This window comes from Sarcophilus harrisii, chromosome 2, assembly GCF_902635505.1.
Source record: "Sarcophilus harrisii chromosome 2, mSarHar1.11, whole genome shotgun sequence".
NCBI lineage: Eukaryota > Metazoa > Chordata > Mammalia > Dasyuromorphia > Dasyuridae > Sarcophilus > Sarcophilus harrisii.
In genome coordinates this window covers 501,750,625-501,775,578 of record NC_045427.1, presented here as the reverse complement: position 1 = coordinate 501,775,578, position 24,954 = coordinate 501,750,625, and the positions used below count along the sequence as shown (strand labels likewise).

Genomic DNA, 24,954 nt, shown 5'->3' with positions numbered 1-24,954 from the left:
ATAGTTACCCTAGAGCCAGCTGTTATTTACTTACAACCTTAGCCTTAAAGTGTTCAGGCTTAAAAAGCCCAGGCTCTCTTTAGTGTGTAGTTGATGCATCACAGCCCTGTGGGAAATTCCTTACTCCCAGCCTATCCTTTCTCATTAGCCATCCCTTTCTTCTGTGACTTCATTAACATTGTTGTCAGTCTTGGGATACAAATTTCTGTCAGTTTTAATTTAAGGTTTGCTTGGTTCCTGCCGACCAATGTGCTCAGGCACATTATGATATTGAATATTTGTGAATAATTCTGCATATTAACTCAATAAGACCATTCTTATTGGAACACATTGGGATTCTTTGCGCCAGTATGAAAGGTATTTTATAGAATCACTCAAGATGTTTCCTAGTCTTTTTCAAAAGTTGGGGAAAAAATCCTTTTTTATGACATAGAATTCATAAAACATCTTAAATAAAAAAAGGCACTTTGTCTAAATTAATCACATAGAAAAATTTGATTTAATCCCTTGGTAAACTTCTCAAAATTAGTACTTTGTACATGAATTGTCATTCAAAGACCATTACTTGGATCAGAATTCTCCCTGGGTTGCTGGAGCACTGATTAAAGGGCATGAATAACTGGAAAGGTGAATAAGGTTCATGATATTATCTGACAGAATCAGTTTTTAGTTAGGCTGGATCTAGAAAATCCTAAATTCTGTTTATATTTCTAAGGTAAAAACAGGAAATTAAGCTCCCAAGATGGGCAAAATCATGCTCCCCAAAGACTGAAAAGACTGAATATGACTCTTGCTGCTGATTAAATTAAGGGAATGATTTCTTGTGTCACTATAGATTTAGAACTTGGTATGATTTTGGAGGCCGTTGGATCTAATACCTTTATGTAGTTAAAAGGATCAGAAGATGTAATCATGGCTCTTTAGTGATACTTTTTTTTGCATTTTTAACACATTAAAATAAAACAAGAAGATCCTAGATGTAGAGATGATTGGTAGACTTTTGAGGCTATCTGTTCCAATTCCCTCATTTTACAGATAAGGAAACTAAACTCTAAGGAGGTTAACTGTCTTGGCCAAAGTCACACAAGTAGTTACAGATGGAGGTGGGATCTGATTTCACTTTTTCACTTAATTCTCAAGCTGAGTTGGGCAGCTGGATAGTAGAGCACTGGACTTGGAATGAAGAATATTGCTCTTTGTGAGTTCAAATCTGGCCTCAAAAAAGAACTAGCTATATGACCAAGGGCAAGTCACCTAACCCTGTTTACCTTAGTTTCTTCATCTCTAAAAAGAGCCGGAGAAGGAAATAGCCAAGAAAATTTTAAATGAGATCAAAGAGTCAGACATGTTGAGGTGACTTAACAACGGCAACTCAAGCTGAGTAAAAAGAAGCTTGATTTGCCAGAGCAAATAATTTTGACTTTATTTCTACTTTACCAGAGCAAATAATTTGTTAAATCACATCAAATAAAATCAACAAGCATTTATTAAGGGCTATCTACTACGTTAAAAGCTGTGCTAAAAGCCAGTGATAAAATATAAACAAAAAGATAGTCCTTACTTCCTTGTAGGGAGCTTATATTCTTAAGAGTGAAGGACAAGAAAGCTGAAAAGGAATGATGGGAGTACTTCATCATAAAATGATCTGATGACTATGTTGACATCAGAGGTTGTAACATTCCTCTTAATTGAAATAATCATTTGATTGCATTTGCAATTACATTACTTTCTTAAAATGGAGGTTCTGGGAATAACTGAACAATCAGAGAAAGGAATTGTAAGAGTGGAATGATCTTCTAAGGCGAGAAGGCTACTGGGTCAGGGTAGTCCAGGTATGGAACCAAGAGGAGGATAAATGAATATTGATATATTAATATATATCATATATAAGTAAGATAATTATTAATCAAGAAACATAAGATTTCATGTTTCAGACTTGTATGTCAGGAGACTTATATCATCTTGTAAAATATACCACTGTCATAAAGTATGACAATTTTGGCATTGATTTAAAATTCACCTGGGGTAAGATTTACCATGGGTAGACTTCAGGGTGGTCTATGAACTTGGGTGGGGAAAAATTACCTCTTTATTTCAACACAATTGGTTTTCTTTATAATTTTGTATATTTTATTTTCTGAAATTAAAAGCATTCTGGGAAAGGATTCATAGACTTCACCAGATTGCCACAAAAGTTAATGACACAAAAATTATCAAGGACCTTGATCCAGAGAATAATCTATCAAATAATAATCTTTTCATTTGTTCTCTATTTATATTACTATTCTTTGTGGCTAATTCCCATTTCCCAAAATGATCTGATGACTATGTTGACATCAGAGATTGTAACATTCCTCTTAATTGAAATAATCATTTGATTGCATTTGCAATTACATTAAGCATAGAAAGTTGAGCAATCAGGTTTCTCCAAGGCCTGCTATAACATAATACACATTGTGGAGGTCCTGGCCTTGGGACTAATTATGCACATGCAAGAGCAGATTTTGGATTAAAACCAAAATGGGATGGAGTTGCTTATAAATCAGTGATTGGACATAGTGGTTGGTGAATTTTTAAACTGTCATTGGTTTCTAAGTGATTTTCCTATTCCCTCTGAGATTAGGGCCTTATCCCCTTAGTTGTTAGTATGCTTTCTCCCCATCTCTAAATTACTTTGTAATTATCTGTCTATATGTTGCATAATTCTGCTAGAATGTAAACTTCTTCAGACCTGGGGCTGTTTTTTGCTTTTGTTTTTGTATTTCTATTGCTTAACAGAGGCAACTAGGTAGAGAAAAGATAAAGTGCAGGATATGGAATCAGAAAGGCCAGATTCAGATCCTGCCTCAGGCTTTTTATAACTCCGTGGCTTGGGACAGCCATCAGTTTGTTTATCTGTAAAATGAGGATAATAATGGCATCTATCTCACAGGATTATTGTGAAAATCAAATGAAATAATATTTAAAGTGCTTGGCCAACCTTAAAACATTATATAAATTGCTAGTTTTATGCACATTCTATTAGTAGATGCTTATTGAATTGAATCTAGAGAGTTCATGTGCATAAAACATTTACATGATTCATTCTTATTTAAAAAATGATTACTAAAAGACTAGATGTTCTATTTCTTCTTTCCTTTTCAGAAATTATTTTTTATCTGCTTGTCATGAAAGACTAATAAAATGATTTTATTGGTACTCTGCTTCTGGTCAACCCGATTTCTAAGTTTGAATCTTTCTCTAATATAGGGGAAAAAAAAACTTTTAGCCTTCATGAGAAGAGTATGAAGGACAGTATTGTCCTATCATAGGATTCCAGGGGACCTTGTATTGAATGGGACATTGGAGATCATCTGCTAAGTACAACTCTCCTAATTTACAGATGTGAGAAGCAAGCACACAGAGGTTAAGCAGTGACTTGCCCCATACGTAGGTAGTATGTAACAGAAATAGAAAATCTGCTTTTGGTGTCCTCTAGCCTCTCCGATCAGCATCCCTACCTTCCTTCCTAAATCTCTTTTTGCTCAACACTTTCTTTTCTCATCCTGTCTCCTCACTATTCTGTGTTTCAACTTTAGATCTCTAATTACCTTAGTTTTGGGCTTCTTAAACTTTTTCCCTTTTTGCTCAAAATGGAGTTGTAAATCACTTAAGAAGCTGGAATCTAGGAAAGCTTGTTAACTAATTAACTGACCCATTTGCTCTTAACAAATAACTTAAGGTCTAAGATTCAAATTCAATTGAATTTAGTTCATCAGGGATTCATCAAATGCTGTGCTAGCTCTATCTCTCTATCTCTCTATCTAGTTGATTGTCTGGCAGTAGGGTTGACATTTTGGGAGCTGGGGGCTTCCTCTTTGTAAGAGTAGTCCTAGAGATGGAGATATAGAAAGAGTCCAATTTGGACACATGCATGGTGATGGATTTCTTACTTTCCTAAAGGTTTATTAGCCTCAGAGACTGAGACTAGATACTTCTCTACCTGTTACTAAGGAGAACTATTGCTCTTACCCACACACATTCTTCCAAGTACTGAAGCAGTGATTCCTAACTTTTCTGAGCCTGAGGATCCCTTTATAATGTCCAAAGAGTTCATGGATCCTCATATGATAGTAAGTTGTATTATTAGGATCTCCTTGGGCTCTGTTTTGGCTCTTTCTTCATGTTTCTAGTAATTAAAACAATGTTTGGTATGGTAGATGGCACATGAATACAGTTCTTGGGCTTGGAATCAGAAATTCGCTTCATGAATTCAAATTTAGCATCAGACACTGTGTGACACTTTCCCTTAGAAACTTAAATTAACCCTGTTTGCTTTAGTTTCAACTGTAAAATGAGTTGGAGAAGGAAATTGCAAATTACTCTAGTATCTTTGCCAAGAAAACCCTCAAATGGGTTCATAAAAAGTGAGACATGACTGAAAAATGATCAAACAACGAAAAAATGCTTAATATATGATTGGTGATTCATTTATTTCTAAGTAAAGTAGAAAACACGGCAGAAAGTAACCATGAATTCAATAACACATTCAAATGAATTTGTATTTTTTATTCATATTGAACAGTGAAAACACACTTGTCATTGATATTTTCTATGGAAGAATATAATCAAGAAGAAAAAGATTCAGGTTTGGGAGCAATTTATATCTATCCCTCTCATAATTTTAAAAATCCTCCATAATTTGCCTTGCCCTACTTTTCAGCCTTATTATTCACTTTTTCCTTTCTCTTATTCTACAATTCAACCAGATTGGTTTTTTTGCTCATACACACATGGTAGATGCTAAGATTCATTCCTATGCCAGAGGACCTATTTAGATCCTTAATAGAGAATACATGGAGGACAGATCTTGTGATGAGACTCTGCAGTTCTGATAACTAGAATGAGATTATAAGATTGCTTATGAAACAGCACAGTTTCTAAGGGAAAGATTATTTGAAGTATCACAACCACATTGAGAGCATGTATACAATCTTTGAGGAATAATGGCAATAGCTGTACATATAAGGACAGATGCTGTGGTAATAAAATACAGATTTCTTTGGTATGGATGCTCTATGCTTGTAAACTCCATTTCAGGAAGTGATATCTATGAATATTGCACTTCAAATGATAAGTGTTTAGAAACAAAAAATTTTTTTCGAATAGATGAAGCTAAATCACTTGTGAATTGCAGTATTCTATAGTTTGACTCTATAATTAAATATGTTTTTAAAAGTAGTGGATGTGGTATGTTTTGAGGGAGAAAAACAAGCATCTTATATAGAATAATGTAAATAAAAGGTATTTTTTGTTGTTGTTTGTTTGAAGAGAATAAACTTTTGTAGGAGAAGATCTTTTTCTTGCCTCTGAGCTTTATTCTAGCTGTCCCCAGTAGCTGGAATGCATTTCATCTTCGCTTCTTCCTCATTAGAATCTTTTTCTTTAAACTTTCAGTTCTAGCAGCCTTTCCTGATTCTCCCTGACTTTGTATTGTCTCTCCTCTTCCTTATTCAGGATATGATGATATACACATACATGTTGTCTATCCAAAAGGATTGTAGATCCTTGGGGGAAGGGATTATTTTGCTTTTGGTTTTGTCTCCAGAGTACTGAGTACTGGTTTGACACATAGAAAGCATTTATAAATATCTATTGATTGGTTAATTGATATTTGTGTAAAATGTGCTATTAAGTTTACAAAAGGTATATTAAAATTTTTTTAAATGCTGCTTATTTTATTGGAACCAAATAAAGATAAAAATGACAATGTTTGCCGTGACTAGGAGATACCTTACAATAACTATCTCCTCTCTGTACCAGCTCTGGGTTTTGGTTATAGGTTGTAAATCCTCCTTCTAGAGATTTAAAGAATATAATATTGATTTTTCAATAAATCAGTAACTATCAAGCATTTATTAAATGCTTTTCTAAGAACTGGAGATAGAGAGTCAAAAAAAAGTTAAGCAGACCCTATTATCCAGAAATGTACATTTTTAAAAGAGAAAAGAAGATGCACACACATATCTGTAGGTACAGAATATACATAGCATCAATATGAAATAAATACAAAGTAGGGAAAGAGGGCACTAGCAATTAGAATAAAGGGGAAAACTTGGTCTTTAAAGATATGGTATCAGGCATGGATCAGGAAGACATGAGTTCAAATCCAGCCTCAGACACTTACTATGTAACCTTGGACAGGTCATTTATTTCTGCTTGCCTCATTTTTTTCCATCTCTGTAATAGTGATAATAAGAGCACCTATCACTCAGGGTTGTTGGTTATTGTTATTAAATAAGATAATAATTGAAAAGCACTTAGCATCGTGCCTGGTACATAGGTGGACTATGTAAATAAGTGTTATTATTATCATTAGTATTATAGTTATTGCTACCCCTCCTCCTCCTTTCCCTACGCTTAGTAGTACTACTGCTGCTACTACTGCTGTTCCTGTTGCTGCTGCTGCTGCTGCTGCTCCACCTGCTTTTCTGAAAAGCCAGAGACGCGCCCCCACCCTCACCCCAGGATTAGATGTGCTTACACTAATATCTCTTATTAAAAAAATGAGTTGTCAAAGAAGAAAGAACTCCACCATAGAAACATACTATGGGAACAGGGAAGACCCAGGTTCATCTTCAGAGGAGGACACTGAAGTAAAAAAAGCTTCCAACCCAAAGAGTAATGTGAAATGGCTCCCTGCCTAGAGAGAATTTATTGAAGAACTCAAAAAAGAATTTAGAAGTCAAATGAGAGACATTGGGGAAAAAACTAAAAAACATCCAAGAAAAACAAGTCATGAAAAAAAAATTAACCAACTAGAAAAGGAGATACAGAGTCTCAGAAATGAAAATAACTCTTTAGAAATTAGAATTGGGCAAGGGGAAGCCAATGAAGCTATGAGAGACCAAGAAATAACAAAACAGATTATAAAGAATGAAAAAATAGAACAGAATGTGAAACATAAGAATAATGATTGATGTAGAGAACAGATCAAGACAAAAAAATATAAGAACAATTGGACTTCCTGAAAGTTGTGACCATGAAAAGGACCTTGACACAATAATGCAAGAAATAATCCAAGAAAATTTTCCTGAACTGATAGAATGTGAGGTAAAAGTAGAAATAGAAAAAAATCCATCCATCACCACCTCAATGAGATCCTTTGTAGAATACACATGAGAACATTATTGCCAAATTTTGAAACCCTCAGACCAAAAAGAACATTTTATAAGAAACAAGAAAAAAAATTCAAATGTGCTGTAACTACAATAAGATTCATAAAGGACTTCTCATCAGCCACAAGAAAGACCACAATCCTAGAATCATATCTACCAACAATCAAAAGAACTAGGCCAGCAACCAAAAATATCATATTCAGAAAAATTATCTATAATTTTGAATGAGAAAAAATAAATATTCAACTAACTTGTAGATTTCCAGTACTTTCTATCAACCCACCCAAACTTGACAGAAAATTTAATATATAAGAGCCAATATCAAAGAGCAATTTCAAGGAACTCAACATGGATAAATTGTTTATGTTTTTTTAACATGGGAAATTTATAGCATATATTTAAGATTGCCATCAACAACATAACAGCTCAAAAGAAAGATTGGGGCAGGGTTAAGGTAAAAATAGTAATTATGTCATGCAAATGGGGCAAAGAGGAAGAATAGACACAGAGGTATTAGAGGGGGAAGGAGAGCTCCAAGTTCTGAAAATCTACTTATATGGGGAATGGGTTAAATAAGTAATGCTACATAAATATCATGAAGGGTGTAGAACCTTCTAAAATCTATAAGGAAATAAGGGATAGAGGGCTGGACAAGGTGGATAAGGAAACAAAAGATGAGGGAAGAAGACCAGGGAGGGATCCATGGTTTAGGGGAAGTTAAGTAATAGCAAGGCAAGTTAGGAGCAGAATTAAAGCAAAGGGTCAGAAGGCATAGAAAAAATACGTATATATATTTGTGTGTGTATATGTATGTATATGTGTATATCTATATATCTTTCTATGTCTATCTAGATATATCTCCTTTCCTAACTATAGACTGCTTGGGTGATTGTGGGGATGAAAGGGGTAAGAAGAATAAAGTAAAAAAGGTGTGCAGCAGAGAATAAAATTACAATTCACAAGGAAGTAAAGAAAAGATGGATACTCATGAATATAATTTCTTCTACATATATATATATTTAAATTGGCATGTGTTATTACATATTTTGAATCCCCTCAATATTCTTCTGGACATATGACAGTGTTCTCTTTTGTTTTGTATTCCTTTTCTGTTTTTCCTTTTTCTTATTCTGTTTCTTTAAATACAATAAATTAAAGAAAATAAATAATAAAAAGTAAGTTAAAAATAGACAAAAACATATAAAAATAAAGAATAAATAAATTATAAAGAGTATGCTTGCATAATTTTTTCTGACCACCATGTGAGTGTTTGTCCTGTGTGAATTCTCCATAAAATAGTCTTTTTGGCAAGTGTACATTTGGCTTTAGAACATTGTTGTCAACACAATGGAGTTGGAAAGACCAGAATGATAGAATGATTGGCATCTCTGAAAATTTTCCGTGTTTTATCATACTACGAATATGCAGTAATGACCTGGTTTTGTAGGAGCTGACCCCCTCTTTCTATAGAATAAAAGATAAATATGTGTTTCAAATGGCCTGCTATTCTTTTCCCTCTTTTAACTTCTACCCTTCAAAGGTATGTTTTTTGTTTTGTTTTGTTTTTTAAGCAATTTTAATTTTATTAAGTCTGGCAGAAATACTCTATCAGTCCAATTTATTGAAGGCCATAGACACCATGTGAGAGGTTGATGGTATAGGACAACTGTGGCTACCGAGACAAATCTGATGGATTTGCAAATGTCAAAATTAAAAAAAAAAAAACTTCACTTAGAGATAGCAACTGATCACTTGGGAGTTTATGAAGTCACCTAGAGTATTTAAAGATAACTAGATGGCCTGGGATTTGAGCCTTAGGGCTCAATGAAAGTCAGAGGTCATAGTATGAATGATGAACTAGCAAAAGAGACTAACAAAAATTGGTTAGACAGATATGAGAAGACCCAGCAGAGAATAGTGTCACAAAGATGTGGGTAACCAACAATTCACATGCTAAAGAAAGATGTAGAAGGATAAGGATTAAGGAAAAATCCCTATCAATTCTGGAAATTAAGAAATGGTTGACAATTTTGCCGAGGGCAATTTCTGCTGAGTGATGAGGTCAGAAGTCACATTGAAAAGGGTTTTTGGGAAGGGAATGACAGAAGAGAAGTAAAGGCACTGAAAGTAGACAACTTTGAGTAGAGCTGAGAAAGAGAGGAGAGATATAGCACTATGGCTTGAAGGGATGGTAGAGTCTAGTGAAAATTTAAAGGCACATGGTGACTTCAGTGTTACTCATTCCTGTTATATTTGATAAAAATTAATGCTATATATGTGGATTACTAGATATCTAGTTGAACTTGGTCCCACATATGCATATGTGGGACCAAGTTCAACTAGATATCTTTTCTATGTCACAAGTAGTACTTTTACAACATCCTTTGCTAGTGGCCTGTGGTTTAATTTTGTATATATAAGAAACTTTTTTTTTTGAAGAGAAGCTACTTTTCTTACCCACTTTACCCCACTCCCCATCCCCTACCATGATTACTTTTCTCTTTTGTAATCAGAGTATAAAACAACAATACCAGATATGCCTATCCATTATAGAGAACATAGGATCTTTTCTTTCTTTCTTTTTTTGGGCTTATATCAGTTGCTTTTTATCATGGTCATGACACTAAAATATTCAGTCAAATGCATGAAGATAAACTTTTAGTTAAATTGTAATAGTCATTTTGAAACCAAGATGGGTTTGGATTGTGTATGATTCATAGCCAGCCACAGACTGCTAGGGAGTGTGCCCCTGGACAACCACAGATCTGGTTCAGTTTAGCCTTCTGATATGTGACTCACCATTTTTTTTTTGGTAAGGGAAACTTTTAAAGATAAAAGTAAACTGCTGTTAGAAATAAATTAGCTTGCTCACATAATTAATAACACTGTTTATGTCATTGCAAGTGCAAGGGATTTTGAACATTGATTTTATTTTTTGACACTTGCTTCTTGTATTGATTTAGGGTTAGGGGAGAGGAGAGAATAATGTTTGACAGAGCATTGCATTTGGAGTTAAAGGGCCTGGGTTCCAAGAGTTTCCTCATATATAGAATGAGAATTATGATATTTGTTGTCAGGATCAAATGAGATAATGTTTATTAGGCTTTTTATAACCTCTCTGTAAATGTGAATACTCATTATCCTCATCATTATCATGTCTAACATATTATGACTGGCTTTAGTTATTGGTTCTTTTGAATATGTACAGGTTATTTTTTTTTAAAACAAACCAATTCAAATATGTTATCTTTGTTCAAGACTTTTACCTTTGCTAGGGCTCTTTCATTGATCATCTCATTTTTCTTTTGCAAAAACAACAACAACAACAACAACAACAACAAAAACCTAGAGTGGCAAAACAGGTACATTTTGCAGATGAATTAGAAATTAGAATTAGAAAACAAGAAATCTAAAAAAAATATTTATAGGATCATAAATATAGAGCTGGAAGGGACTGCCAGCCTAACCAGCTCATTATACTGTTGAAAAAACAGGCCCAGAAGGTTACCTGACTTGCTTAAGGTCATACAAATAGCAAGGGGCTGAATTCATATTCATAGTTCTTTTATATTAGAGATTTAGTAGTCAAATTTAATTTTTGGATGCTTGTTTTAATGGCAGAGTTTATGGTGAAACTTTTGGTTATAACTGTGGAGAACAAAGAGGGATACCTGATAGCTAACAGCACTCCTACTCCCAATCAGGTAAAAAAAGATAGAAAATATATCAATACAGTCCACACATTCTTTGCTCAATAGGGGCAGGCTCCATTTGGATGGGACCTTCCTTTGTGACTATTAACCTCCCTTTTGTTTCTCCCCCTACTTTCTCCAGGCTGAATTGGAAATTTGTTGCCTCAGGAACACAAGTTCTGCTTTCCTTCCCTTTCCCTTTCTTGCTGGAGTTTGAACTGGAGTTATTAGAAACCATATCCCATCATAACAATGAATAGGTTCACTCATCTGTTCACTCTTCTCTAGGTATGATAGCCCTTGACCCATGAGAAATTCTCTTTCTGTCCTTATGGGAACTCTTAGAATTATTAATAAGATGCAAAATAAACTAAGAAAACCAAAACAAAATCCTAACCCTCATATTAGAGATGTCTTTTCTTCAACCATTGGTCATAGACTGGAATCTTTGTCCTAAAGTAGAAAGGAACTTTCTATCCAAATTCCTTTCATGTAGCTAGAACAAACAGAGCTTTTTTCTCTGTTGTACCCTCTGACCTCAACCAGAATATACACAAAGAAATACACATATTTGGGTAGACCACAGATGTTTTATGTGAAGAGAAAACTGGATTAAAAACAAAACAATTAAGACATAACAAAAGAGCAAATTGAAGGGTTGCATAATTTCACTTATTCCAATCCTCATATCTCAGGATAATCAGTCAGTTAACTAGTACTTATTAAAAGTACCTATTATGTGCCAGGTACTATGCAAAATTCCAGGAGTATAAAGAGAAGTAAAAACTGTTTCTGCTTTCAAGTAGTTCATAGTCAAAGGGGAAGCAGGAGGCTTCATGTCAGCAACTATGTACAAACAAAAAATAAGCAGGATAAATTGGGGGATAATCTTAGAGGAAAGATTAAAGAAGACTGGGAAAAGCTCTTTGCGGGAGGTAGGATTTTTGCCAAGACTGAAGAGAGTCATGGGATTAGGGTGAAGAGATGAAGGGGGAGAGCATTCCTGGCATGGACATGATTGAATGCTATGGAAAACTCTCATGGTCCTCCAGACTTGAGTGCCTTGTCTGGAGAGCCATCAAGAGATCAATGTCACTGGGTTGCAGAGTACATGGAGGGGAGTAAAATTTAAGGAGACAAGAAAGGTGGACAGGTGCTAGCTTATGAAAAACAGTGAATGCTAAAAAGCCATCAAGAAAGAAAGTCATCAAACTTTACCAAGCTGCTCAGTTAGTGCTCAAACTACTTGCCCTACCAGCACTGGGGAGGAAATTCATTCCAGTCTATCCCTTCTAGGCTGTTAAAATAGCATAAAAAAATTAAACTTGGAAGGTTCTTTAGAAGCCATCTAGTCCAACCCATCATTTTACAAAACAACAATAACAACAACTAAAGAAACGAACAAAACAAAGCCATAACAAAAAACTAAACCTATGGGAACAAAATGATTTGACCAAGATCACACATAAAACATCAGGTCCTCTGATGCTGAATTCAACATTCTTTTTTGTTGCATGGAATGTAATACATGTTAATCAATGAAATTCATGTTTAATTCTGTGTACTTTAATGTAATTATGTAATGTGATTATGCTACTGAAATCAGACTATGCCATTATTCTATCAATATATTAGATTGCACATCTCTGAGAAATGTTCTACTCAGTAAATAAATTAGAATACACTTTAATTTCCATCTTTGCTTTATAATTAAGTAGATAAAACTAGAATATTTTCTAGCAAAGAAAAAAAAACCAAAGGAGCAATTTTTGTTTGGATGCCACTCTTTCAGGGGGAGTAAGTCATGTGGCCACTTTTAGAGAGAGAGAATCATGTAAGTGAGAAATTTTAAATCTCCAGGCAAGAAAGAAATAAACCGTGGACTAAGGCCTTGGTACATATAGGGTAAGATAGATACTGAAACTCTCACATAGGAAGAAGTGATATGATTTGGCATCAAGTTAGATATCTAGAATAAAGAATAGAGTAGTCAAAAATTACTCTGAGGTCCCTTGCTTATTATGTTAATGATAACAATAGCTCACATTTATATAGTTTTTTAAGGTTTATAAAGTGCTTTCAAATATTATCTCATTTGAACATTACAAAATCCCGATGTGATAGAGAGATGTTTTTATTATTTGAATATTAGAGATGCAAAACTGAATCTGAGTATTTAAGCAATTTGTTTAAGGTCCTACAATCACTAAGTATATGTTGTGCTATTCCTATCCACTTTCAGTGCTGTGGAAGCAAAGACACAGGCCACTATAAGATGGAATTTGGATTTTAGGGGAAATTGCAAAGACAAATACAATGATCTTAGCTATGGTACTTTTGAATTGGTGCTAGTATGAAAATATCAATTTGACTTGATAAGACAGGCTTAAAGCAAAGAATATTATATCTTATTTACAAGGAGTAGAAACAATAGAAGAATTGTGGGATAGCATTTGATTTCTATGTGAAAGTCTACCACACCAGTGGAGAGAGTAGAATAGAAAGTGTGTAGGAGGGAAGGAGAAGCAGAAATATTCATGGGGCAGGTATAACTTTGACATTTTAGCCAAAAGAAGGAGGTGAATAATGTGTATATAAGAAATGACTGTGCATAGCGGTATAATAAGAGTTTTGTTGAGGGATAGCAGCTATTTGGATATCCTAGAAAGAAAAACAAAGGAGAAATATTATATTGTATTGGGAAAATTATGAAATATCCATAATAATAGTAAAACAGTTTCAAGAGGTAGGCTAGGAAAAATTATTCCTTGTCATCTTATCTTTGAGTTGGCATTAGGTCAAATATGTCTCCTTGCTCAACTAATTATTAACATGTTCTAATATGAGGGCTTGACAGTTTCTTCAATCTTAACTAAGTGAAGGGAATTGGAAATGTTAGTCCTTTAGATGAACCAAAAAGGAAATATCAGAGTGCTATAAGGAAAGGGAATTGATCCTTACCTTTTGATAAAAATGTAAGTTTGATTCACTCATGAGTGTGCTTATCAGATTTCTTTTACTATTTTGCCTGTGAAGCTAGCTCTTTTTAACAGTCCATTTAATACCCCCAGCCCATCCTGAGGAACAAGCAGTGTGTTTTATAAGAAGTTGGAATGATTAATTCCCTATTAATATTGTTAAAAACAAGAAACAAAAAAACAAGGGGAAGGAGCCAGGGGTTGGTCCCATCCATGAAGGTAATAGGATTCAATTCATTTTAAAAACACTTATTAAGTATCTACTATGGGCAAGACAATGTGCTTGGGAGTTCAAAACCAAAAATGATATAGATCTTGTTCTCAATGTGGTTACAACCTATTTGTGAAGATGAGGTAAGGAGCGGAAATTAAGAAATAGAAATGTTTCCCAAAGTTTTTTTGTTCTCTGGATCCCTTTCAGCAATAAAAGCAAAAAAGAGTTGTGGGTCCCTAGGATAACTCAATATATTGCTTATAATATAATTTAATTTTTTTTTTTGCTTAAGGCACCATTAAAGAATTTTTAGAGGAAACTCCTTAGTCTGTCATTGAGAAACCCTAAAAATTAACAAACCACTAAATGGGAACCATATACACTAAAAAACCTCTCTAGGCCTTAATTCCTCATCTGTAAAATGAAAGAGGTGGGAAAAGTAGAACTATATCATGTCTAAAATCCCTTTAGTTTTAGATCTATAATTCTGTGACTTTATCGAATAAAAACAATTGAGAAGGGAATGAATACTCGACATATGGAAGGAAGGGGTTAGGAATACAGAAGATTTCGAAGAGGAGGTGAGCTAAGATTCTAGGAGGCTGAGTTAAAGTATTGAGGATCTAGAAGGCATGGTAGATGGTTTAGAAGTTGGAGATGCCTTCAGAGAGTAGCTAGTATTGCAGTTTGACTGGAATCTGGCACTAATTAATGGGAATTGTGTATTGATGGGAATTTGGTATTGGCTAAGAAATAGATTAGTTGATCAGTGGAATAGGTTAGGTTCACAGGACAAAATAGTCAATAACTATGGCAATCTAGTGTTTGACAAACCCAAAAATCCCAACTTTTGGAATAAGAATTTACTATTTGACAAAAACTGCTGGGAAAACTGGAAATTAGTATGGCAGAAACTAGGCATGGACTCACACTTAACACCATACACCAAGATAAGCTCAAAATGGGTCCATGAATTAGGCATAAAGAATGAGGTTATAAATAAATTAGAGGAATATAGGATAGTTTACCTCTCAGACTTGTGGAAGAGGAAGGAATTTGTGACCAAAGAAAAACTAGAGATCATTATTGATCACAAAATAGAAAATTTTGATTATATCAAATTAAAAAGCCTTTGTACAAACAAAACTAATGCAAACAAGACTAGAAGGGAAGCAACAAACTGGGAAAACATTTTTACAATCAAAGGTTCTGATAAAGGCCTCATTTCCAAAATATATAGAGAATTGACTCTAATTTATAAGAAATCAAGTCATTTTCCAATTGATAAATGATCAAAGGATATGAACAGACAATTTTCAGATGATGAAATTGAAACTATTTTTACTCATATGTAAGGTTGTTCCAAATCACTATTGATCAGAAAAATGCAAATTAAGACAACTCTGAGATACCACAACACACCTATCAGATTGGCTAAGATGACAGGAAAAAATAATGATGAATGTTGGAGGGGATGCAGGAAAACTGGGACACTGATACATTGTTCTTGGATTTGTGAATGAATCCAACCATTCTGGAGACCAATCTGGAATTATGCCCAAAAAGTTATCAAACTGTACATACCCTTTGATCCAGCAGTGTTACTACTGGGCTTATAACCCAAGGAGATACTAAAGCAGGGAAAGGGACCTGTATGTGCAAAAATGTTCGTGGCAGCCCTCTTTGTACTGGCCAAAAACTGGGAAATGAATGGATGCCCATCAATTGGAGAATGGTTGGGTAAACTGTGGTATAAGAATGTTATGGAATATTATTGTTCTGTAAGAAATGACCAGCAGGATGATTTCAGAAAGACCTGGACAGACTTACATGAACCGATGCTAAGTGAAATGAGCAGAACCAGAAGATCATTATATACTTCAACAACAATACTATATGGTGATCAATTCTGAAGGAAGTGGATATCTTCAACAAAGAGAAGATCTAACTCAGTTCCAATTGATCAGTGATGGACAGGATCAGCTATACCCAGAGAAGGAACACTAGGAAATAAATGTGGACTACTTGCGTTTTTGTTTTTCTTCCCAGGTTATTTTTACTTTCTGAATCCAATTTTTCTTGTGCAACAAGAGTACTGTATGGTTCTGCACACATATATTGTATCTAGGATATATTATAACATATTTAACATGTATAAGACTGCCTGCTATCTAGGGGAGGGGATGAAGGGAGGGAAGGGAAAAATCTGAACAGAAGTGAGTGCAAGGGATAATGTTGTAAAAAATTACCCAGGCATATGTTCTGTAAATAAAAAGTTATAATTTTTTTTAAAAAGGTGCTTAGTAGAGAAGAAAAAAAACCTCAGCGTATGCACAAATGATTAAGGATTTTGAGCAAGGGAATTAAAAGTTGATTATGAAAATAAATAGCCATTAAATATATGAGTATATGAGTGTGGAACAGAATATTCTGGGAATACTCTGGAAGGAAGAGGGGGGAATAAAGGGTGGAAGGAAGAAGAAGCACAGAGTGTCCAGTTAAGTGAATGTCTAGTAGTACCATTTGGTTGGATCATAGATTAAACAAATAAAAATAGCATTAAATGTCGGGAAAGGAAGGGAGGGCCCAAGATTATGGAGGCCCTTTAATAAGATTCCATTATAGTTGAATAAATCAAGGGTTGACTATGTATAATGAAGATAAGATGGGAGATCTGGCTAAAGAATGGATCACAGGGAAAAGAAAACAAGTGGGAATATGTTTTAATTAAGAGAAATATGTGCTGTTGTGTCACATCTCTTTCCACGTCCTTCAGTCTCAGTCCTTTCTGGAAGTGGTTTTTTTTTTCTCCTTGATATTATAGCATGTCAAACCCTTCTGGCCTCTACTGTCTTGCAAAGTCTCTCCAAGGTCATGCTTCTGTGTCACTATATTTCAATCATATTCTCTGCTGTCTTCTTCTCCTTTTGCCTTCAATCTTTACCAATGTCAGGGTCTTTTCCACTGAGTTCTGTTTTCTCATTATATGGCCTAAGTATTTAAGATTTAGATTCAGTATTTGTCCTTCCAATGAATAGTCAGAGTTAATTTTGTTAAGTATTGACTGGTTTCATTTCCTTACTGTGCACTTGCAAGTGAAGACATCACCCTCCTGATGTCATTCTTTGAATGTAAAGGACAAATGGGGGAAGGGATGGGCAGAGCAGAAGGCAAAGGATGTGGGAAGGAAACACGGAAGGGATCCATGGGTTGGGTGAGGTTAAGTAATAGCAAGGCAAATTATGGAGCAGAATTAAAAGAGTCAGCAGGCATAGGAAATGTATTATGCTTATGTGTGTGTGTGTGTATATTATTTATTAATTATAGCCTGCTTGGGAGTAGTAGGAGGAGATGAAAGGGGAAAAAAAATAATATAGTAAAAAAAGATGCTCAGCAGAGAACAAAAGAACAATTTGCAAAAAAGTAAAGATGGACATTCATGAATAAAATTTTTCTACTAATATATATTCTTTATTGATCTGGTAATTTGTTGTGATATGTTTTGATTCTCTCTGATGTTCTGCCAAGCACATAACAACACTCTCTTTTGTTTTGTTTCATTTTGTTTTGTATTCTTTTTCTGTTTTTCTTTTTTTCTTATTCTGTTTTTTTAATAAAATAAATTTAAAAAAATAAAGGGAATATTTTCAGAGAAACCTGGAATATGTGTACAAACTGATGCCAAGTGAAGAGAGAAGTACTAGGAGAACAGTTTCTACAATAATAACAAGAAGAATGCTGTAAAAAAGCAAACAACTTTGAAAGATTTAAGATCTCTAATCAATACAATGACCTACAAGGCCACACTAAATCATGACAGAGAAATGATAAACTCAGGGTTCAGAATAAAGCAAACAGGGAGGAGAGAGAGAGAGAGAGAGAGAGAGAGAGAGAGAGAGAGAGAGAGAGAGAGAGAGAGAGAGAGAGAGAGAGAGAGAGAGAATATTAAAGAATAAAGGACAAACAACAACTAAAGCTCTCTTTCAAAGGACAAGCATCTTTTAATTTCATGGCCGCTATTACTGTATGCAATGAGCACAAGAATATAAAATCTGGCACTGCTTCCATTTCTTGTCTATTTGCCAGGAATGATAGGACCAGATGCCATGACTTTGTTATAATATTAAGCTTTAATACTTTCTTCTTTTACCCTAATCAAAAGGCTTCTTAATTCTTCTTCATATTCTGTCATCAAAATGGTATCATTTGCATATTTGCGATTGTTGATATTTCTCCGGGCAATCTTAATTCTGTCTTTTGATTCATCCACTTTGGCATATTTCTTGATGTTCTATGCATGTTGATTTTGAATTAATCAGTTGTTCCTTATTCAGTTCTAATTGTTGCTTCTTGACCCATATACAGTTTCTTTAGGAGATAAGTAAGATGATTTGCTACTTTCATTTCTTTGAGGAATTGCCACATTTTGTTGGGATCTACATAGTCAAAGACTTTAGTCAGTGAAGCAGAAGCAGATATTTTTTCTGGAGCTCCCTTGCTTTCTCCATAATTCAGTGAATGTTGGGAATTTGGTATCTAGTTCCTCAACTTCTTCAAAAACCAGTTTGCTCTTCTGGCAATTCTTGGTTATATATTACTGAATTCTAACTTGCAGAATTTTAAGCATAACTTTACAGGTATGTGAAATGAATCCAGTTTGATAGTCTAAGCATTCTTTGGATATTGCCCTTAGGATTGGAGTTTAAACTGATCTCTTCCAATCCATTAGGTACTGTTAAATTTTGCAAATTTGCTAGCATATTGAGTATAATACTTTAAAACCATATTCTTTTAGAATTTTAAATAGTTCCTCTGGTATTCTGTCAGTTTTACTCACCCTATTATTAACAATGCTTCCTAAGGCCCATTTCATTTCATTTTCTAAGATTCTAAACTCATTTCACTCAGCATCAGTTCATGTAAGTCTTTCCAATCCTCTCTGTATTCATCCTTCTGGTCATTTCTTACAGAATAATAATATTCCATAACATTCATATACCATAACTTATTCAGCCATTCTCCAATTGATGGGCATCCATTCATTTTCCAGTTTCTAGCCACTACAAGCGGGGCTGCTACAAACATTCTTGCACATACAGGTCCCTTTCCCTTCTTTAGTATCTCCTTGTGGTATAAGCCCAGTAGTAACACTGCTGGATGAAATATGCACAGTTTGATAATTTTTTGGGCATAATTCCAGATTGCTCTCCAGAATGGTTGGATTCATTCACAACTCCACCAACAATGCAGCAGTGTCCCAGTTTTCCCATATCCCCTCCAATATTCATCATTGTTTTTTCCTATCATCTTAGCCAATCTGATAGGTGTGTAGTAGTATCTCAGAGTTGTCTTAATTTGCATTTATGTGATCAATAGAGATTGGAACACCCTTTCATATGAGTGGTAATAGTTTCAATTTCATTATCTGAAAATTGTTCATATCCTTTCACCATTTACTAATTGGAAAATGGCTTGATTTCTTATAAATTAGAGTCAATTCTCTCTATATATTTTGGAAATAAAAGCCTCATTTCTAAAATACATAGAGAATTGATTCAAATTGATTTCTAATCATGTGAAAAGGTGCTCTAAATCACTGTTGATCAGAGAAATGCAAATTAAAAAAACTCTGAGATACTACTACATACCTCTCAGATTGGCTAAGATAAGAGAGAAAGATAAGGATGAATGTTGGAGGGGATGTGGGAAAACTGGGACACTAATACATTGTTGGAGTTGTGAATGAATACAATTATTCTGGAGAGCAATTTGGAACTATGTTCAAAAAGTTATCAAATTGTAACATATCCCTTGACCCAGAAGTGTTTCTACTGAGCTTATATCCCAAAGAGATCTTAAAGGAAGGAAAGGGACCTGTATGTGTAAAAATGTTCGGGGCAGCGCTCTTAGTGGCTAGAAACTGGAAACTGAGTGGATGCCTATCATTTGGGAAATGTCTGAATAAGTTGTAGTATATGAATATTATGGAATATTATTGTTCTATAAGAAATGATCAGGAGGATGATTTTAGAAAGGCCTGGGAGAGACTTACATGAACTGATGCTGAGTGAAATGAGCAGAATCAGGAGATCATTGCACATGACAACATCAATATTATATGACAATCAATTCTGATGAATGTGTCTCCTTCCAACAATGAGATGATTGATGCCAGTTCCAATGATATTGTGATGAAGAGAGCCATCTACACCCAGAGAGAGGACTGTGGGGACTGAATGTGGATCATAACATAACATTCTTACTCTTTGTTGTTGTTTGCTTGCATTTTTCTTACTCGTTTGCTCTCTTTTTTTTTACCTGTTTTCTCTTGTGCAGCAAGAGAATTTTATAAATATGTTTATACATATTGGATTTAACATATATTTTAATATATTTAACATATATTGAATTGCTTGCCAGCTAGGGGAGGGGAGGCAGAGAAAGAGGAGAAAATCTGAAACACAAGGCTATACAAGGCTCAATGTTGTCAAATTATCTGTGCATATGTTTTGAAAATAAAAATCTTTAAAAAAAGAAATTTTTGTCCACAGTAATATATGTAATGATCACTTGAATTAAATTCATCCCTTCCCATCCATGAGATCAAAATGTTGCGGTTTAGATCTTTTTATTTACTATTTATTTGCTATTTTATTTACTATTTCAGCTTGTCTTGTTTCATATTTCTTATATTCCTGTTTCTTACGAAATGTTAATTTTTCTACATTGGATTTTCCTTTTGTCTTCACCTACAGCTGAGCTTCCTTTTGATTTTAGCCCAGGTGCTTTACTCCTTTTGGAGTATTTGTACTTGCTTTACAACCTTCCCCAGTAATGCATTGGATACCTACTGGATGAAAGGACCCATCTTCTGATGTCACATTTTAGTCTGTTCATGGAGTTTACTTGGCATAGATCCTGGAGTAGTTAATCATTGCCTTCTCCAATGGATCATCTTTTTTCTGAACTCTCCACAATGATCTATCTTGGATAATCCTGTGTGATAAAAGTTAATTGTTTCATTGAGCCATGCAAACTCCTCTGTCACAAGGCAGTGATCCATTATATACAAACTGTTATATATAAGGTATTTGGGTTGGTGGGGTGTATAGTATACCAGCAGCTAGAGGGATAATAATCATTTATAACTATCACCATTTCTATTTTGAAATCCTAAGACTTCCAAGGCAGCTAGATGTCATAGGTCTTTAGAGTTCTGAGCCTGGAATCAGGAAGACTTGATTTTAAATGTGGCCCCCTCCAATATTTATTATTTGTGTTAACTGGGCCAGTCATACAATTTCTTCTGTCTCAGTTTCTTCATTTATACAATGGGGATAATAATAGTATTCATTTTTTGCTGCGAGAATCAAATAAGATAAAAATTTTAAAGTGGTTAACATAATATGAACCATATAAATGGAGAAGAGTAATAAACATTTATATAGTGCTACATTGTCAGCTGTTATTTATTTATTGTGATTAAGTCATTTGGCAAATAAAATACAAAACAACCTCTTCCTTGTAGGTTTCCTTCGAATCCTCCCCTACCTCCCATAGACATAAAATTCTATAAAATCATAATCTAAGAAAACAGTACAATGTAGAGGAAGCAGTTCTGAATATGGGGCTCAAAGCCCTAGTATCAGACACTTATGTCTAATCTTGGGCAAGCCCTTTCTGGGCCTCTATTCCTCATCTTTAAAATGAATTTTGTTTAGCTGACCAGAAAGGTCCTTCCCAGCCCTAAATCTCTGACCTTGTAAAAACAGCTTAGTTACTATGAGGCTACTAGCTCATATCTGTTGATTCTGTTGGTTAATTTATTTTGGTCACTGGGCCTGTTGGTGCTTGCTCACTATCAAGAACTGTTCCCAAACCTACATATGAACTTGCAGAGCCCCAATGAGTGTTCATTTCAAACTAAGGACAGAGACAGGAATGGCACACTAGAAATACGGGAATAGGTGATCTCAGGAGTAGAGGACTTGCAACCTAATTGGCTTTCTGTCCCAGGAGTGTTGCTGTGCTTTGACAAAGACTACCTGTTATCAAGAATAAGCCATCCCTATATATGTGTACATAAATAGATCCTTACTTAACTATAGTCTTCTTGGAGGAGATGGAGGGAATAAAGGGGGGGGAAAGAATAAAGTAAAGAAAAGTATGCAATAGAGAGCAAAAGAACAACCTACAAGGAAGTAAAGAGGGACATTTATGAATATAATTTCTTCTACTATAATATATCCTTTCTTGAACTGGTAATTTATTGTTATGTATTTTGAATCCTTACTGATTTCTGCTGGGCACATGACAATATTCTGCTTTGTTTTGTTTGCCTTTTGTCTTTTTAAAAAATTCTGTTTAAAAAAATATCTGCCTGTTGGTTTAAAGAATAAACCATCCCAGAAAAAAGTCTAACCTTGAACAGTACAGTGTTTAAAATCCCATAGTTAAATGGACCTTTGACTTTGGGTAATCTGTTTATGGTAATGAAAACACTGGATGTGGAGTGAGAGAACCTGGATTCAGATACCAATTCACTTACTCCCTGTGAGACAGAGTGTCAATTTTCTCAGCTGTAAACCAACTAAGCCCAGATGACTTAAAAGATCTCTCCCAGTTCTAGATCTGTGACCTAAGATCTCATCCAAGCACAATTCATATAATTGGCTCCTATGTGTTAGGACTACCTTTGTTGATTAGTAGATGTGCAGAATTGCAGGACGTTAGAATTAGAGAAATTTTAGGACTGACCTAATCTACTGCTCCTACTGCTCTCATTAAGGAATTGAGGCTTCAGAGAAGTGACTTTCCAAAGACTGAACAAGTAACAAATGACAGAGAAAGAATGAGGAGAGTGTTGGAGCCAGAAGGAATCTTTGAACCAATTATTTAAATTTTAAATTAAATTAAATTAATTTAAATTAATTTACTTATTTAATTTTCATCTTTTCATGTTAGAAATCAGTAAATGTACACATTTATTGCTTGATTGTTTTGTAGATTGTCTAGACTTTAAAAAATGATGAAGAAAAAGTTAATGATGCAGATTAAATTTAAAAATGTATCGTGAGAACATTTTTTGAGAGCTAGTTATTAAACATTTAGTAGCATCCCCCAGGTAGTACTCAAATTTAATATTCTGTCTCCAGTCCTGCTGCATTATAATTTGTCTTTATAATCCTAGTATCTAGTACAGTTCCTGGCAAATAATGATATTTAATAAATACTTGTTGATTGATCCATTGAGTGCCTCTGCCAAGATTAATGTCTTTTTTATGTTTCTTTTCCAGACTAATCGCATCCATACCTCTAAGTACAATATTCTTACCTTCTTGCCTATAAATTTATTTGAACAATTCCAACGAGTGGCCAATGCCTATTTTCTTTTCCTACTGATTTTGCAGGTAATTCACAAGTTCCCTTTCTTTAACAATTGGCTTACTATCTATTAGATTGTAAACTCTCTGAGGGCAAGAATGGTTTTTCATTTTGTTCATAGTGTCTAGTAGAGGGGGTAGTTAAATGGTGCAGTGGATAGAGTGCTGGGCCAGGAGTCAAAAAGACTAATCTTCATGATTTCAAAATCAGATGGCAGATCTTAATTGTGTGATCCTGGGTAAGTCACTTAATCCTGTTTGCTTCAGTTTCCTTATTTGTAAAATGAGTTGGAGAAGGAAATGGCAAATCACTCCAGTATCTTTGCCAAGTAAACCCCAAATGGAGTCATGAAGAGTTGGACACAACTGAGAAAAACTTACTGAACAACAACACCTATTAGAGGAATCCTTTGCATACAGTATGTGCTTAATACTTGTTTGTTTTTTGGAGTGGATTGAACTTATTGAATTTGTTATGAAAATTATTTTATTAACTTTTGGAAACATGAAGAAATCCAGTTAGTACAATACCCATGATTAGGTAAATTGTCCTTTCAGATCAGATTTTCCTGGCTATTATGTTGTTTTTCTTGTTGAATATGTGAATGCCAGTAGCACATTAAAACATCACATTCATCATTCTAATTCTCAAGGTCAATTTTAAACTCAGCCTTGCCCCTTATTTGAACCATACCAGGTCCTAGTAATTATTGTTAATAACTTTCCTCCATGTTTTCTTATTTCCTCACTTGACATTGCTAATATTTTCAGGCTGAGGGAAAAGGAGAATAACCAAGTTCTTTTTAAAGCTTAATTTGATAACTTTCATCATTTCATGGCTTTTTTTTTTTTTTTTTTACTAAAAGAGAAATGGTCATGAACCCCTGCCTCCTTTAACTCTTCCCTCCCCACCCAAAAAACCCCAACAGCCCCCAAATATAACAGAAATATTAGAAATTTTAAAAAAGGACACTTTTGAGAAATTTTTTTCTAAATATATTTTAGTTTTTCAAATATTCCATCTTAGATTTCTATGAATAATTCTTCCTGCACGAATAATTTATAATACCTTTATCTCTTATTTTCTGCATTTAAAAAAAAATATCTGTCACCTGATGGTTAACTCTCTGGACTTATCTGGCTGGCCCTCAGAATAGATGTAGAATCATGGAAACTGTCCTCACACTTTTTTCAGGAGGTTTTTTCAACTTGATAGAACTGCTAGAGTTTGTCCTATGTTGGCAAATATAGGCTTCAAGAATTGAGATTAAACATTATGCCATGATATGACATTGAAATGGGAATTTAGTTGTAGTTTTTTAAAGTACAAATATCTCTTCATTAAGAAATTATTAAAATCACCAAACTCAAAAATAGGTTTTTTTTTTTGTTTTTTTTTTTTTTTTTTTGTCCAGAGATTGCTTTTGGTTTCACTTATTTTAATTATTTGAGTGTGACTCTTGACACTCTTCTTGTAGCAGCTTTGATTTCTCAGGTTCCTAAGGCTTTGGTAGCAAAGTTGAAACTCAG

At 34.4% G+C, this 24,954-nt stretch overlaps 1 protein-coding gene across 9 annotated transcripts in view; it reads left to right on the top strand.

Annotated features, from left to right (window-relative positions):
* Window positions 1-24,954, top strand: part of ATP8B4 (ATPase phospholipid transporting 8B4 (putative)) — a 355,835-nt gene that overhangs the window by 103,894 nt on the left and 226,987 nt on the right. For 8 of the 9 annotated variants that reach the window (XM_023499838.2, XM_012545505.3, XM_023499883.2 and 5 more), the window contains one exon: window positions 23,338-23,451. The exons of the other annotated variant lie outside the window; for it this stretch is intronic. In XM_023499838.2, coding sequence (XP_023355606.1) covers window positions 23,338-23,451 — 114 coding nt within the window. The remainder of the gene's footprint in view (window positions 1-23,337; window positions 23,452-24,954) is intronic. 9 annotated transcript variants of the gene reach the window in all.